General features: G+C 49.4%; 1 protein-coding gene and 1 long non-coding RNA gene across 2 annotated transcripts; both read right to left on the bottom strand.

The window, feature by feature from the left end:
- Window positions 1-2,265: 2,265 nt before the first annotated feature.
- Window positions 2,266-6,314, bottom strand: POU3F2 (POU class 3 homeobox 2). Its single transcript, XM_001926241.7, has one exon. The coding sequence runs from the start codon at window positions 6,160-6,162 to the stop codon at window positions 4,834-4,836; it is 1,329 nt and encodes a 442-aa protein (XP_001926276.1). The 5' UTR covers window positions 6,163-6,314; the 3' UTR covers window positions 2,266-4,833.
- A 4,036-nt stretch (window positions 6,315-10,350) lies between these two features.
- On the bottom strand, window positions 10,351-16,494 carry LOC146406127 (uncharacterized). The gene is made up of 2 exons (XR_014840141.1): window positions 16,110-16,494; window positions 10,351-15,197 (listed from the first exon to the last, which is right to left on the bottom strand). It is a non-coding gene; the product is annotated as an uncharacterized LOC146406127 (long non-coding RNA).
- Between the last annotated feature and the right edge of the window lie 357 nt (window positions 16,495-16,851).

Raw genomic sequence — 16,851 nt, 5'->3', positions numbered from 1 at the left:
GTCCCTTTTGCCTCACTGAAATACACAAGCAGACCCAAAGAAACGCTTTTACCTTTGACCCTCACTTCATCATCCTTCTTCCTTTTTCTGCACAAGTTCCGTTCTTTACCTCATTCTTTAGCTTGTCTAGGAATTCAATAGAATCTAGAACAGAGTTCTATAAACTGATTGAAAAATCAACAAAGACAAATAACAGAGACCAGTGGTTAAAAAAAAAAAATCATTTCTCTCACCCTGCAGCCCAGCACTATCCAAGCCACTTCCACAGTAAGGCAAATGAAAGGCAAATGAATGCAGCATACAGACACACATGCACAGGTACCAATGCACTCACAGGCCATTTTTTCCCCCCATTGTTGCTGTTGCATCTCTTTATTCGTTTGCTTTTGGAGAAATAAGAAGATAGAAAGATGAGTGCCTTTATTAAAGCCATTTCACCAGAAGATATTGCCAACCAGTGCCGTGGCTCCCACTAGTAGGAGCGGGAGGGGAAGAAGAGTGCTTTTGTTGTTTGCATCTGAAGTATAAAGGAGGTAACTTCGTGGGAACCGAGAATGTTTCGAAGTGCCAAGCATAATATTATTTATGGCCATTCCCTCCATCTGACCTCATAACTCTCCCACGTGATCATTTCTTCCCCATCTTACACCATCAATTTTAAAAGTGACATATTTTGAGGAAACACAGGAGCTCTTTCAGGAGAGCCATATTCTGCATTATTGTCTTTAGGGAAATGAAAGGGTGTGTTGCTGTGGCTAGTCAGCATTTTAGGGATGCTGACATATACCCCACAAATTTCTCCCAGGGGCAGTGAGGGAGTTTTTCATCTTAGCATTTGATACACTCCCCCAAACCCATATCAGAAGTACAAGGGTAGCTCTAGGCTCTGACCAGCCAGCGTGGGTCAAAATCATGGTGTGTCTGTTTAACACGGGATGGTTTCCAGTCAGTAGCCCCTGTGGCTAAGAACAAAAACGCCTTCTCAAGGTCCACTCAAATGCCCTGCAGAGGGCAGATGCTGCTTGTTTTTGGCCTACAATGGAGGGGGATATTGACCCAGAACTCAAATCTATAGCCAGTTTAAACATTTTACCCATCAGCATGTCTGCGGTCACAAAACACTCCTTCTTTCTGTCACTTCTCGTTCAGACTATTGATAAGATCATTTGGCTGAATCTGTTTGAGACCTGTGTAATATTGACTAGGAGTTAGAATAGATGATCAGATGTAATAAGCCCAGAAACTACCTTTCAAAATGGACATTTAGACTTAAACCACTGTTCCAAAGAGGACTTTAAATACATCAGCAAACTTGTAAACTAACTCAACACTGCTTGTATGTCTCACTAACCTTAAAACTTATCTGATAAGTATAATGTTCCAAGACTATCTGAAACAATTTCTTATTAGCACCCCAGTTGGGGTCTCTCCCATACGTTTTCTTTTTTTTTTCATTTCTTGTTTCAGATTCTGTCTGCTTGCCTCATGAGAAATAGACACTCTTGTATAAACTACTGCAAAATCCATCTTTTTCTGTAAGCCTAACAGGAATAATATATGGGAACTACTTCTAACCACTTGGCAAACACACATAGTGCATATTGTCAGAATTATTCTTTGCTGAAAGATATTTGTTAATTATTAAAAAAGAATAATCCTCTTAACAAACCTTGCTCTTCTGTAGGTCCCAAATGATGCAAGGACATATGGGTAAAGATTAGAGTCCCCTAGTTTTATGGATGTTCTCCAAAAAAAGCACAATCAGACAAGGTAAAGCTAACCTGGAGAGAAGATGCAGGGAATACTGCAGATATTTCAGGGGACAAACATCGCTTTGTCAGACCATGAAATGGCAAACAAATTGAAGCTCAAACCCAATGACCATTTCAATTTAATGCTACAGGCATAGTGACTGCAAGGTTTGGGACTGATAGTTTTTGCAAAGAAAAGTGAATCAGAAGAGTAGTCTCTTTTTAACAACAACATAAATAACAAAAACCAAAAAAAGCCCCTGAAAGTTATAAACATGAAGCCTGGCAGTATAGGCATAAAATTTATTCCAAAACTTTATGAAGTATAAAGGAAGGGGAGTATTTTACACACAACTCAATTCAGTCAGTATAAGGTCTAGGATTTTTCCCCCCTTAAAACTTGGCACTATTTTTAAAATAAAATAAAGATATTTCAATAATTAGAACAAACTATGAAGGTATTGTGCATTTCTGTTTTATGTAGATAATAAAATATTACTTTAACATAAATATATAAGGATCTCTGCGTTTTTATTTTCCCCACAAGCACAACCAAATGTACCAAAACAAAGTATTTTAAAGAGACTGAACAAAAAAAAAATTACATCCCATATAGATTTTGCTCACCTACTCATTTAAAGCTACAGAAAAACAGTTTTCAGAACCTTTTTGCTTTAAAAGAAATAAATATACATTGAGGCAGGCCACTTAAAAATGATATGAAAATATTTCCCTGGGTAGCATTAAAAAAAAAGGAAAATAGACAAAGAAACATTTAAACTATTTCTGCATTTCAAAAGACAGATATTAAACATATATACATAGTGGTAAGGTTCAGTGGTAACTTTCATCTTAGTAAACCTAAAAGAGTTAGAGGTGCTATAGACACATCCCCTGAACTCTAGCTCCTGACCTTACCCACTTGGTAATAAGAATCTGAAAATTCATTTCCTCCCTTTACCATTGGCTATATGCCTGGATTGCTTCACTAAAGGCCAGTTCCCACACCTCAGAAACCGGCGGTGTGATGCACCCCGAAGGGGCTCCTTGCCCATCTCCTTGTGACATTCATTGGGGGAAATGAAATACAGGCAAATAAATATGCCCATTATAAGCCATCATTTATCTTGCAAAAACATTGAAAATGAAACAATCACAAGTGTTTGAAAAGACAATATAAAGCATATTTCCTAAAACCTTAACTACTGATTGCAATGCTAATACGATGCTGAACCATAATTTTCTGGTAGTGAGAATTTCATTTTTTTTAAATCAAAATCTAATACCTAACCAGAGAAAAAAGCCCCAAACTTTAAAAATTACTAAAAAGTGTTTTCCCTTTTAGCGCCCTTTGTGCTGATTATTATTTAATATTTTAACTGATCACAGCTTAATGGAATTTATTTTCAATACAGTTACAAGGTTTTTTTTTTTTGTTTTGTTTTTTTGTTTTTTCACCTACACTCCCCAGTAGAGTCTTTTGTTATGGAGTTAACCATTTTCCATCAAGATAAGGTCAAAACGCACTTAAAACTGTTAACAAAGGGAGAAAAGGAAGGGCTGAAAATAACTTTTTTTCCCCCTACTCGATTTGGCTTCCTTAGTGAAAGAGGGGTAAAAAAGCTGTCCACCATCAAACTGGTATTTTCTGTAATAAATTACAGAGGAGGGTGTGAGACCTTAAATATGTTTGATAAACAAATAAGCTAGTGAAGACAAAGTCAGCCTAGAGTGGAGATGTTCTATGTGCGTGTGGATATTTGTGTGCTAAGAATTGCAGTCTATGCATACACCATCAAATTCCCAGATTATTTTCTTTATGTTTTTTTAAAAAGCTCTTAGAGGAACAAAGTTTAGCTGCTGTTGTCAGCACAAATAATTCCTCATAATTAATTTATTAAAACTGAAGGCAAAGAACTGTACAGGGGTGTCCGAAGATATATATTTCCCTACTTCTCTTCAAAGTGCCACTTTCCTTATGTTGGACAACTCTGGAAATATATTTAACCTCCACATTTCCTCTGAGCTCTTTCACAATGGGCCCGCCTGATAAAATGAAGCAATCAGTCACTCACTATCGATTTCTCTTTTTCTCCTCTTCACAACCTCCCTCAGAAACACTGCCTGAAAATGAAGTTTACTTTGTGGCTGGTAACAAAAACCACTGCTTCACTTTCCTTTTTTTTTTTTTTTTTTTTTAATTCCAAACAGGATTCTTGCCTTGGATAAAGCGGGTAGACCATGCACATTTCCTGAATGCAGGGAATTATTTATTTTGTATGAAGCCAATTGGTTTGCTTTGGTAAAGGGTGCAAATAAATGTTATACTAATGTAAGGGGAGGGGTGGAATTTGGAAAGTTCACAAGCCATAAGAAGAAAGAGGGGCAGCACAAAAATATTGGACATGGTAAGTGGACAGGAGCTGGCTTCAACTCTCTCTGATGAACCAAATCAAACCCAACTAACCCAAACCCGACAATTTCAAAATTAACGGTGGGAGAAAGAAAAACATGTTCATCAATTTGTTCATGTAAACTTCAATTTTCTTGCAGTGCAAATTTATGTGGTTAAATGTTGCCTACATCAAAGAACGTGTGTATTTCTCCCTCCTTCCTGCTGGGGATCCACATTAAATAAACACAGCAGCATGTGCCAACTCCAAGCATCAGGAGCTGTGTTTTGTGTTTATCATGGTTTGGTGGAATTTTTTTTTCTTTTTGGTAATTTATTTAGTTTTGCCAGGTATTTAACTCAGTATTTAACTTTCTCTCTCCTTCTCTCTCTCACTCTCTTTCTCTCACTCATTCTCACTCTCTCATTCTCCTCTATGAGACACTCCACTCCATTGCCTGGGTACTAGCCTGTAAAGGTCAAAACACATCATTACACCTGCTACCGTTCAAAGGATAGTCCAGTGCCTTAGTTGTTTTCCTTATTTTTTTTTTCTCTTTAAGGGACGGGGAAATAATAATTAAAAATAAAAGAACAATCAGAAGTTAGAGAGGGAAAAAGAGGGCCGGGAAAGGGCCCTGGACCGAAGGGGAGGGGAGCCCCGCGCTCTGCCCCTCCCCCCGCTCGAGTTCACTGGACGGGTGTCTGCACCCCGTGGTGTGGTGGCGTGTCCCTACTCCCCCCGTATACATCCTCGGCGCCCGGCAAAGTCCCTCCGGGAGGGGTCATCCTTTTCTCTTTCTGTCTCCTGTTACAAAACCAAACTCTCACCACCTCCTTCTCCAGCTGTAAGCTGTCCGCGAGGGAGGTGATCTCCTGGGCCGAGGGCTTGGGGCATTTGAGGAAATGGCTCTCCAGAGCCCCCTTGACGCTCACCTCGATGGAGGTCCGCTTTTTCCTCTTGCGCCCCTGCGCTGCGATCTTGTCTATGCTCGTGGGGCTGCCCGAGGACGAGTCCGCCTCCTCCAACCACTTGTTCAACAAAGGCTTCAGCTTGCACATGTTTTTGAAGCTCAGCTGCAGGGCCTCAAACCTGCAGATGGTGGTCTGCGAGAACACGTTGCCATACAGGGTGCCCAGCGCCAGCCCCACGTCCGCTTGGGTAAATCCCAGTTTGATCCGCCGCTGCTTGAACTGCTTGGCGAACTGCTCCAGGTCATCCGAGGTCGGCGTGTCCTCATCCGAGTGCGGGTCGTGGTGTGCGCCGGGGTGCCCGGGCGGGCCCTGAGGGGGCGGCGGGGGCGGTGGCTGCTGGTGCGGGTGTGAGTGCGGGTGCGGGTGGTGGTCGGTGTGGTGAGGCTCGTCGTGCGCGTCCCGCAGGCCGTGGTGGTGCAGCCCCGCCGGTTGCCCGCCGGCACCCAGCATACCGTTCACGGTGAAGCTGGGCTGCGAGTAGAGCAAGCCGCCGTTGGACGCTCCCATGGAGGGCGGGAGGTGCGCCGCAGCCGCCGCGCTCCGCCATGCCCCGGGCCCCGGGTGGTGGTTGGCGGCGTGGTGCACCAGATGCGGCGGCCGCTGCTGCTGCTGCTGCTGTTGCTGCTGCTGCTGCTGTTGTTGCTGCTGTTGCTGCTGCTGGTGCTGCTGCTGCAGGGCGCCTGGCCCGTGCAGCTCGTCGCCGCGGCCGCCCTGCTGCACCACCACGGAGGGCTTGATGTCCGGCTGGCCCAAGGGGCTGGTGGACCACGGGGAGCTGTCGCCGCCGCCCCCGCCACCACCCCCGCCCCCGCCGCCGCCGCCACCGCCCCCACCGCCGCCGCCGTGGGACAGCGCGGTGATCCACTGGTGAGCGTGGCTGAGCGGGTGCCCGTTGCTCTGCAGCGCGGCGTAGTCGCCCTGCACCAGGCTCTGCGCCTCGCGGTAGCCCCCCGCACCCTGCTGCATGCCGCCGGGCGGCTCAGCGTGCACGATGGAGGCGCTGGAGGTGAGCAGGCTGTAGTGGTTAGACGCTGCGGTCGCCATGACTCTCGGAGCCGGACTGAGCGCTCCGGTTAAAGGAGCCGCGCATTTGACAGTTACTTTTTCGCCTCGGGCTCCTCTCCTAGCTCGCTCTCTGTCTCTTTCCTCTCTCTCTCCCCCAGCGGGCAGCTCCGACGCCGGCTCCGACGCCTTCTGTTGCTGCTCCTGCTATTACAGCCGCCGCCGCCTCCCGCCCGCCAGCCAGCCCTCGCTCTCTTTCTCCTCCTCTCCCTCCTTGCTCTCGCTCACTCTCTGACTAGCTCCGCTCTCCCCCCTCTCCCTGCTCTCTCCAGCTCTCTCCCGCTCTCTTGGCAGCGCCGGCTTGCAGCGGCACGCGCCTGGGCCCCGCCCCCTCCACCCCCTCCCATTGGCTCCGCGCCCTTTGATTTACGTGGATACCGCTAGCAACCTCCCAGGCCGGCGCCACTGATTGGTGCAGAGCTGCCCCCTCCTCCTCTCCCCCGGGCGCGGAGTCCTCTTAGCCCTCCTCCGGTCCCCCCTCTCCACCCAATTCAGATTCTCAGAGTTCTCACCTCCCCTTCTCCTCCACCCCCGGCCTCCTCCGCCCCTCTCAGATGGGCCCGCCCCCCATCTGTCTCCCAAGCAGACGCGCCGGGCGGTCGGAAAGGAGGAGGGGGTGCGTCCTGGCCATCTACCGACCACGGCCACTTGCAAGACTTGGGTGGCGGCGTGTGTGTGTGTGTGTGGGGGGGGGGTGGTCCACCTTCTCCCAAAAGGGCGTTAAAGAAGGAGGAAGAGAATGGCTGAGTCCCAAGGAGCCAGGAGGAGTCCGATTTTTATTCACCTTGGGAGACACACACCCACACACACATACCCCAACCAACGTCTCTTTTACCTAGAGCCAGAAGTCAGACTAGTACCTCTGTTGAAGTCTCCTTTCCCCCACAGAATTTCGATGCCTATGTACTTCTTGCTCCAGGGTGTGCGGACACATTTGCCCCAATAAAAGTCCTCTTCTTTCCCTCCACCCTGCTGCTTGCGCCGGATCTCTTCCTTTTACGTTCCAGGCCCGATTGTCTTCCAGCCCCTAGGCGAGAGGACCCCAGGAGAGGTAGGCTCAGCCCGCGCGCCTCGGCTTGTAAGAGATGCCTGTTAAGGTGCGGAGTTGCCTGCTCTGACAGCGCAGCGGTCTGGACAGAAAACAAAACAAAACTCTAAAAGTCTCTGATACAATCACAAACTGGGGCGCGCGCAGTTTTTGGTTTAGAAAACTGGGAGCCGACGCGGGTAGACCTTCTCTTGTGCGAGGCGACAAGAGTGCAGGTGAAGGGTGCGGGGAGGCACCAAAGGCGACTCTGGGAAGTCGATCCGCGTGGGCTGCATGAGCTCTTCCCCATGCTCCTGGAGCTTTTGGATGCAACTTTTCCGTTAGCTGCTTCGAAAAAGAGGGAGAGTGTGTGAAGGAAAATGGGCTGTTCTAGGAGAACCTTCCTAATCCTAAACTTCCGCGGACGCCAGCGGGTTTAGCTCAGCTCCCAGGAGCGTCCTGGCAAGCTCCCTAGTTAGCCTTCAGCCGTGAACTCCAGAGCGAAACTTTGGGACCTTGCACTGGCTGCACAGCTCTCCCCAGCGCCAGCGCCTTGCGCCATCAGTTCCCTAACCGCCCGAAAGCAAGTACCTGCTGCGGGCTTCGGAGCCTGCTATCCGGGTAGCAGAGAACCAGGCGCAGGCCTGTGCTGGAGCAGCGGGGCCACCACGCAGACCCAAGTGTACTGCGCGGATACTGCGAAGAGAATCAAAAGTTGCAGCCGGGAAGGGGGAAAAAAACCCACAAAACAAAACACAGGAAATATGAATTCCGTCTCCACTTCTCACTCTTGGCCCCGCGCGTTGCAGCCCTAGCACTGGCGCGGCCGGCGGTCCTGTGTTTGTTAGGGAAGCCAAATCAACGCGCGAGGGGAACACTTTGGGGCCTCCGAGCATCTTAATCTAGACAGCAAAGTAGAGCGGGCCAGAGAATTCATCATGACTAACGAGGAGCGGAGGTCTTTGGGGAGTGGCTGAATTGTTTATAAATCACCACGTTGAGCGCCCGCCTGGGCAAGGCGCTTTGGCTGAGAATTTCCACGTGCCCTGTGTTTATGAGCGTGTGTGGGAGAGAAATGGTTAGGGGAGGGGCGAGTCCACAGGCCGCCAACAGGACGGATCAGCAACCCCCACGCGCGCACCCGCGCGGCGAGGCGAGGACACACACCTTGTGGCGCTGGGTTCCCGCGCAAGCGCGGAGCCATTCAAGGCCGAGCGCTTGAGGGCTGCTAGGAATCCCGTAACTTTGCCCCGCTAGGAAAAAATTTAAAAGTCCGAGCCTTGAATCGCGCAGACTCGGCGGCTGGAGCTGGTGGCTGCTTGACTAGTAGCGAAGGGGCTGGGCGGAGGGCAGGACCGCCTCCCTCGGCAGCAGCTCCGAGTCCCCAGCGCTGGGCGCTCTGCTCTCCCGCGGCTTTGGGAGCTCCCAGGACGTTTGCCAGACGCATCTCGGCCCGGCCCGCCGCTCCACATTTCACCGCCTGCTTTCCACCCCATCCCACCCCCGCCCGCCTCCCCGAGCGCTGCTCTCTTCCCCCGCCTCCCGGCTGAGAGAACTCCGGGCTCCCACAGATGGAGGGGTCCAACCGCAGGGAAAGGCTGAGTCCGGATGCTGAACAGCTCACCACCCCCCCTCCGCCTTCCGGGGCAGGTGTCTGCTTTTCTCCGGATTTAATTTCTCATTTCTCGAGGGACAAGGCCCTTTGCAGCCCGTGGGGTGATACACTCGAGGGAAGAAAAAGGTTTTCAATCTATAAGGGAACAGGGGCAGCCAAACTCGGCGTCAGTTTAAAAGTATCCTGTACCCTTCTCTCCTTCTACATCCGTCTCCTCAATCTCGGGTTTAGGACACTGGAGTGTGCGTGGGGTGGGGGGAAGAATAGGCTGCACGTGTATATCCAAACTTCCTGTCTGCAATGGGACTTCACTGGCGATTACTGCTCAGAGATACATCCCACGCTGACGTCCCTGGTCTCCGCGCCACCCCCACCCCCGCCTTATTTTGCTGGAGAGCGACGGAGCCGAAACCTTCCCAACAGGGTAAGCCGGGTAGTTCTACCGGATTAATACATCCAATAAATCCCCGGGAGTACACAAAGCAATGCCCTTCCCCTGGGCCTCAGCCTCTGCACACCACCCCCACCCCGGAGCCCGGCCAATCGCCGGGCGGGCTGGGCTGGGCGCGCACAGCCGCTCTGGGTACCACCTCCCCCCGCACCGCCCCCTCCTCCCTGCTGGTCGCGGGAGGCCCGGTTGGCGCGAACGCCCGGTCCTGAGTAGCCTCTGCTTCCTGTCTTCCCTCGCCTTCCCTCCTCGGGGCTCCCGGAACGTGGGCTCTCTAAGATTTTAGCTCCTGATGGGGGCTTCTCTGTCCTCCCTTCCTTCCCTCCCACCGTCGCGGCTAACCCCGCCTGAGAGGACCCGTTCCTTTGCGGTTGACCCCGCGGAGCGGAGTCCGCACGTCTGCCTGCTTTTCTCCACCCTCATAAAAGCACGTTGAAGGTGTCTCCGGGAGACACCTCCAGGTTTTGATTCAGCTCATTCCTTTTCACTGTTCAAAGCAGCTGTTCAAATACAGAGGCTGCTTACGTTGACGTGGAGAGGATTTCAAACAAGCCTAAAATGCTTTGAACTGACAAGGTGTCTTGAAATCTCCCTCGCTCCAGCTCAGCTCCTGGCGATCACTCGCTAGGACAATGGCTGAGCAGGAGGTTCACGCGGGCCTCGCAGACTCTGGGACTGACTGCGGGGTCCCCTGGGCCCCTTCCTCGAACAGGAGCTCCTGGCGCCTTGAGAGAAGATCTTGGCAACCGCGCCAGCCCATCTCCTTCCTCTAGGTCCCTGCAAGGACTCTACTCAGTCGGTATGCTGACATGGTCTGAAGAATTGGTCTAACTCCCTCCTTCACTGTGTGGATAGGAAACTACTCAGCGTATCCTAGCTAAACCGAAAAGACAGATATTCATCGCCACGTTATCACATTTCCCAAAAGAGCGAGCGAGCTGGGCTCGACTCTTGGTAGTGCCCGAGACCTTGACCCTAAGCCTTCCAAAGTCTTCACTTGAGTGCTCCGTGCACTCTAACTTGAATTCCAAATTACTGACTGGTTTATCTAGTAAATACATTCACACCACATGTAAAAAATATTTTATTGTATTTTTATTTACCAGGAGTTGGCAGAAAACCCACCATAATCTTTCCCATGCATTGAACTGACAGTTATTAAAATACAGTTATTAAAACAGAGATGAGATGATATTCATTTGATAGATCTTTATTTTGTATTGAGATAGTTCTACCATAATAGAATCAGGAAACAAAGGGAATTTCCTTAGGAGGTGGCAGCTGGTTTAAACTTGGGTAAAATTGCCTACTGAGATTTCCTTTTTTTATGTATCCACTTTAGAGGAGGAGTTTGTGAATCCCTGGTCTTTCTCCTCCTCCTTCCTTGCTTCCTCCTCCTTTTCCTCCTCCCTTGTCCCAGTCATTCAGTCCAGTGCTTTCTGTTCTCTGGCTAGTCCCCCAAAGCTGTTTGATTTGATGGAGAGCTCCCCCAAGTTTAAATGGAACTTCTTTGCTTAGGGCCTACAGAATGTCAAAACTGAGGTTCCCACTTCAGAGCTGCAGCTTTAAACAGCCAATCCACACAAAGAGGCAGCTGGCTGCTTAAAAGAAAACCTCCTCAAAGCCTCAAGAACTGCAGGCTTGGGGAGGCATTTATAAGGAGCAAAGAAAAATGCATTTCCAAGTTGCCAGTTCTCCTGAGAGACACAATAAACATTTACCTTTAAAAAAGGACAGCCATTAATATCTTTAATTATGTAGCAGCACAATTTAAAAAATCCCACATAGATTTATATGTTACTATCTATACATACATTTTACAAGTTTCTAAATGTGCATCTGTCTCCATGTCATAAACGGTCTTGAAGAAGGAAAAGTTTTCTAAAAGTTGAAACTCCCATTCTTCATATTCTTGGCAACTCTGCGTTTGTCCATGCCTCACATACGGATGATTCTATTTTATCTTCACTGCTGTGTAAACCAGTGAGATAACATGTTCTAAGTTCAGTATTTGAAATGAAATTATTTGAATTCATGGATATTAATCCTTTTCTCCTTTTCTTCCAGTTCCGAATCTTGTCATTAAAAATGATTCCCCCTTTGTAAGTCCACCAATGAATATTTTGTAGACAGTCCTGGCTTGAAGACTTCTAAAACCATACCACCCAGGCGGTCTAGCTGTTTCAGTCAGTAATCTAGTACTCAGGATTACTTTGAGTAATTTATCAAAAGAAACCTGCTAAATTTTGAATGGTGAATATGAGGCCTTAGAGGGGACAGGGGAAAGCATAAAGGCCACATTCCATCAGTGAGCAAGACACTTTCTATTTGGAGTTAATACAGCTTGTTTATATTGAAATGTCAGGAACAGAACAGGACACAATTGGTAGCTTCTAGTTCCCTTTCTGCAATTTTGTTTTCAAAGGACTAACAGTTAAATGACTTCCTAACAATGAAGGTGTTTCCCACCCCAATTGCTCTCCGTAAAGCAGGTGGATACCCACCAGAAGGATATGACAACCCTTAGATAAACGAAAGAGATTTCCACAGAAAGCTTAGCTCTAAATCTTTTGTAGATGTACTGAGATGAAGTTCTTGCCAAGGTCCCTCCCTCCTTTCTCATCCTCTAGGGCAATCTGAGAAGCAGAAGCTAAGGGGCAAGAGCAGCTGCACACATCTGAGCACAGGCAAGGGGTGGGGACATGGAGGTGGGATGGGGGGGCCTCATCCTCAGCTATTTCACAGGTGAGGTGTCCAGGGCTGGGTTGAGGTGTGACTTCATTTTTCTTATTCCAGTTGCACAGGGCACACGTGCAAATCCCTACTAAAATGTAAGATTGCACTTAAGAGTTGTGTTGTTAGCGTCTGGCTACACGGAGGAAAATTTTTCATGAGTACAGTTGACCACAGCAGTACTACCTGTGGGCCAGGATCTTCATCTAGGTCTTTGAGTCTCAAAACTCATTCTACGCACTTTTGGACTTAATGAACTCAGAGATAACATTTTGTGTGTGTGTGGGGGGGTTGTTTTCTTTTTCTATTTTTCTTCTTCAAATACAGGTTTCCAGAATGTGGGTAATGGGAATATAGAGGCTGGAATTGTCTGGACCAAGACTGAGAAAAAGGAAGCCTAAGGCAGGTTGGAGCAATGAGACCAGCTCACCTCTCTAGTTTTTCCTGTGAGTTTTTGATGGTAATCTAGGGCAGCCAGGTCCCAGCATTAAATGCAAAATAGGAAAACAGGACACGGCCCAGTCACAGGCCTGATCATATTAACGCCCTAGGTCAGAGGGAGAGAATAATGAATAGACGCGGAGCTCAGTTCGTGGAAGGGAACTTAATTAACCTTGAGAGAGTGAAGGAAAGTCAGAGATTAAGCCTAGGACCTCGGTTTAGGATGCTTATATTTACGTGAACGTGTGGTAGTGGGGGAGTAGTCTGCTTCGTGCATAATACTAATTATTTTTTAACCCTGAAAAAAAAAGCTGCAGTTTGGGCTGCTCAGGGCCATCCAACACCCACACAATCCCGCGGTGGGAGCCCGCGAGCTCCGCCGGGGGGCTGCGTCCTAGTCTCGGCCTGCGTGGGGCAGCAGCCCGGGTAGGGAGAACGCGCTGCGCGTCCGGGCGCCCTGGTCTGACCTCCAAGGGGACCTCGGAGGGCTGGGGGTGGGGACGTTCTCTGCCAGTGAGTCGCTGAGCTCCTAAGCAGGTCCTGGCTGCGATCCGGGGGAGGAAGACGAGGGCGAGAAGCGGGAGGCCGGGCCATTGTCCAGGGAGGGCGCATTTTTGTCCGGATGCTGCTGGTTGCTATAGCGAGGAGGGAAATCCAAACAGAAGGGCTCAGTTCGCCTCCCTCGGGCCTGGGAGCAGCGTTCGCTCCTCTCAGCCAAAATAAAAGTGCCGCCCGGGGCCTGGCACCCCTTCCCTGGAGAGCTGACTGAGGGCTCCAGAAGAGGGGCCCGGACAATCCGGGCACCGAACGAGGGGAGGGGGTATCCAGACCCGCAGGAAACGGCCAAGCAGGTTACTGCTGGAGCGGGCAGAATGCACCAGCCACACGACTCTCTCTCTCTCCCCCTTACTCTTCCTCTGCCACATTTTATTTAGGAAAAATTTCACAACCCTCTCAAACTCGGGAGACTTTCTGGTGGGAGAAACCCCTCTTTGCCGGGGCTGCTGGCAGAGTTTCCGCGCAGGAGGCGCCGTCGGAGGAGAGCGACCTCCGCGCGGTACCGACGCTATCCTGGGAGGGAGTGATGACACCAGAGGCAGAATGACCTGTTCGCTAGGAGTTTTAAAATCACTCAAAGGGAAATTTTTACTATAGGGGAGTACAGACGCAAATTTCCCACATTTAAAAGAGACTTACTTTGCAATAGTGTTTTTTCTTTCTCTCTCCTTCCTTCCTCTCTCCTTCCTTCCTCTCTCCCTCCTTCCTCTCTCCCTTCCTTCCTTCCTTCCTTCCTTCCTTCCTTCCTTCCTTCCTTCCTTCCTTCCTTCCAATATTTTGCTATTCAGCTTCTAAAACAGTGTGGGAAAGGAAGGTTACAATAAAAGCTCTTTACCGCGAATAATTTCTCCAATCACATTGCTCAGAATAGCTAGGGGAAAGCAACACTATTTAGTTAATTGTGAGCTGTTAGCTGTAGAAAATTTTAAGTTTTTTTTTTTTTAAGGTGAGAATATCCATTTACTGTAGATAAGGTCAAAAGTTAAGATTTTCTTGTGGGATCAAGTTATCTACACCAGAAGGGAGTCAGATAGTAAAAACTTTTAGAAATTAATTTTCTTACTCCCCTGTGACTTTTAAATTCTCTCTCTCTCCTCCTCCTCCTCTCTCTGTCTTTCTCCCTTTCTTTCTCTGTGTCTGTTTCTTACCTAGAAGCTGTCTGAAAAACTAGAGAGAAAACATTTATTTGGCCAGATGAAGCCATTTGAAAGGCATAGTCAAGAGAATTTCTCTCCCTCTTCCATTTAAAATACATTCTTTCCTTCCAAGTGACAAGTGTCTTAAAAAAAGTTGACACAACTTTGTAAGAAGTTTCTTAATTCATAATAATATTCTCATTTTAAAAAATGCTTGAAAGAAATCACGTTAATGAAGAGAACATTTCCAGTAATTTGGTGATAATTATCAGAATCGCCACATATTCGCAGAGGCTTAAACAATTCGTGTTCGGAGAAAAGCAAAACACATTATTTTAATAGTCTGATATGCAAACTATGGACTGTTCAATTACGTGGCTTAATAATGCATACATGATGTGATCTTGTTATTGGGATGGGAAGGTCTGTGGTGAGTCACTCCTAAGACCAAGTGTGCTCTTACATCCAGCAAAATCCATTGCCATGGATCAGGGGCCCCTGCCAAACTGCATTTAAGAGAATAAAAATTAATGACTGAGAATTTGAGCGTTAAATTAACATTAATTATATGACCTGCATGCTGCAAAGATTAAATTTCTTATGCCCTAATTAGATAACGTCCCTTCATACATCAAACCATTTCCATTTTCATTTCCAGGTTTCAGGAATACAATACACGATGGGGAGAAGCAGTATTCGAGGGTTTTCCTTCTCTGAGGTCAAAGTTTGGGGGTGTGCAGCCACCATCTCCACTGCTTTCCTTTCCTTCTTTCATTGGTTTCGTCGGAAGAGCCCCCAGGTTGGAGGTCCTATTGCTGAGACTGAATTGCCCAGATATTGCTCAGTGGGGAGCAGGGAGCTCGGTGGGCGGTCCCCACCAGAGCAACTCTTTACAGCTGTCCTATGGAAGAGTGGACCACCCGTCAGTGTCTCGGCCAGGAAAAACAGGCGACATGCAGTGAGGCAGAAGGGAGGAATGTCCAGTCAAAACGCACCAGGAACCATTTTGAGAAGAAACGTTTAGAAGTGGATGGATGCAAGTGATCCTGGATGTTGTATCTGGAAAAGAAGAAGAAGAAAAAAATAATAATAAGGTTTTCGTAGGTGGGAAACAACCAAAGGCCAATTCAAGGGCACTCTTCTTTCGTAAAGAGGTTTGATAAGAGCTTTGCCCTCTCCCCAGCGGTGCCCTGACATTTTGGATTCTCACATCATACTGGCCATAGATGCCCGCGCCTGCCTGAGAGACCAGTCCCGCCTCTATCTGACCCTGTCTGGGGCAACCACAGGGCAGGGCGTCGCCATTGGGGGCGGGGGGGGGGGTTAACCAGGTGTGTGTGTGTGTGTGTGTGTCCATATTTGAAAACCTGTTGCTGATGAAGGAGGTTAGGATTAGGGCCAACAGTACCTCCACCGCCCCCATCCTCAGGACAATGGTCAGTGTTGACACGCCTGCCTGTTCCCTTGGTTCCTAAGACGTGACTTGGGGGGGGGGGGGTCCCAGGGCTACGTAGAAAGCTGCCATATGCATTTGGCTTGGAAACAACGCACAGGACTTAAATTCCTGGGATTAGGCTTCGGAGTTTCCTCTTGGATATTCCAAGTGGCCCCAGATCTCGCACGTTTCCTCCTCCCCCCATCCTCCCAGCCTCACCTTCCCTGGGGACAGTAAAGAACGCCAGGACCTTGCGGACAGCTGCCCTGAGCCCCTAGCGGGACGAGCCAAGCAAGATTAAAACCTCAAGGCGGCGGATGCTAAGTCACTCAGAATAGAGTTTTCACGTGTCAGTGTTTCCATTCAGCCACTTTCAGGCTTCCGGGGAAAGGGCAGGCGTGAGGGAAAGCGGGTCCACGCGGTGGTCAATGGTGTGTTACTTGGCAGGGGAAGGGGGGGTGTCAGGGCAGCTAGCAGATGCGGGCGGCTCCGGGGAGGGGGGGGAAGGGGCTCTGCCTGCGGGGTCCCTTTCCCACCTGGCCGTCGGAACTGGAGACTCGGTGGCGGTGGAGAGGGGGCCGGTTGAATGGGGCGCGACCCCGGGCTGGGCGGGGCGAGGCGCTTCCCTAGGCTCCAGGCTGGGTAGTTCCCTCTCGTCGCGCCGCAGGCCGTCCCCCTGCGCGCGGCCCCACGAGCGCTCAGACTTAGCAGCTCTTTCGCGAACTCAGAGGCCCCGACGCAATCCAATTTCAGAGTTGAAATGGACCTGAAAGTCAGGCCACCACTTATCTGGACCCAGGGGACTGTAGGGCAAGGAGGCCGGGAGGGGCGCCTTCACTGAGTCGGGTGAAGCTGGGGCTTTTGAAAGTTTGGCTAAGTTTGAAATCCCCGTGCGCGCGCGGTCCCTCCCTCCTGCGACTCTCCGTGCTGCATGCGGGTAGAGTTTGGTAGGGAGGGCGTAGGGATCTGGGTTATCAAGGTGAAGCAGAAGTGAAAACAGACCTAAGGGGGTTCGTCCTGCCTTCATGAGAAATACAGAAATCTCTCCTTTGGCAGAGAAACAGCTCTCCAGGCAGGTTCACAGAATTAGAGCGTCGCAGCTGTTGTGGCCAGAACTTCAGCCCCATACTTGGACAGAGAGAAGCCACCGCTCGCTCACCGAAACTGCCTCTCCCCTACTCCACAGCACTTTCGGTTTGAAGTGTGTTTCTCCTTTATACGGATCGCCTTTCTCCCCCACCCCCCTGCCCCCAGCGTGCCTTTGCTCAAAACGGTTAC

Source organism: Sus scrofa, chromosome 1 (assembly GCF_054392235.1).
Source record: "Sus scrofa isolate SSC_HxYL_T2T_F1_AM1 chromosome 1, Sscrofa_HxYL_maternal_Yorkshire_Landrace_v2.0, whole genome shotgun sequence".
In the NCBI taxonomy this organism is placed as follows: Eukaryota; Metazoa; Chordata; class Mammalia; order Artiodactyla; family Suidae; genus Sus; species Sus scrofa.
The sequence above is the reverse complement of the archived record's forward strand: the minus strand, read 5'-3'. Positions and strand labels throughout refer to the sequence as shown.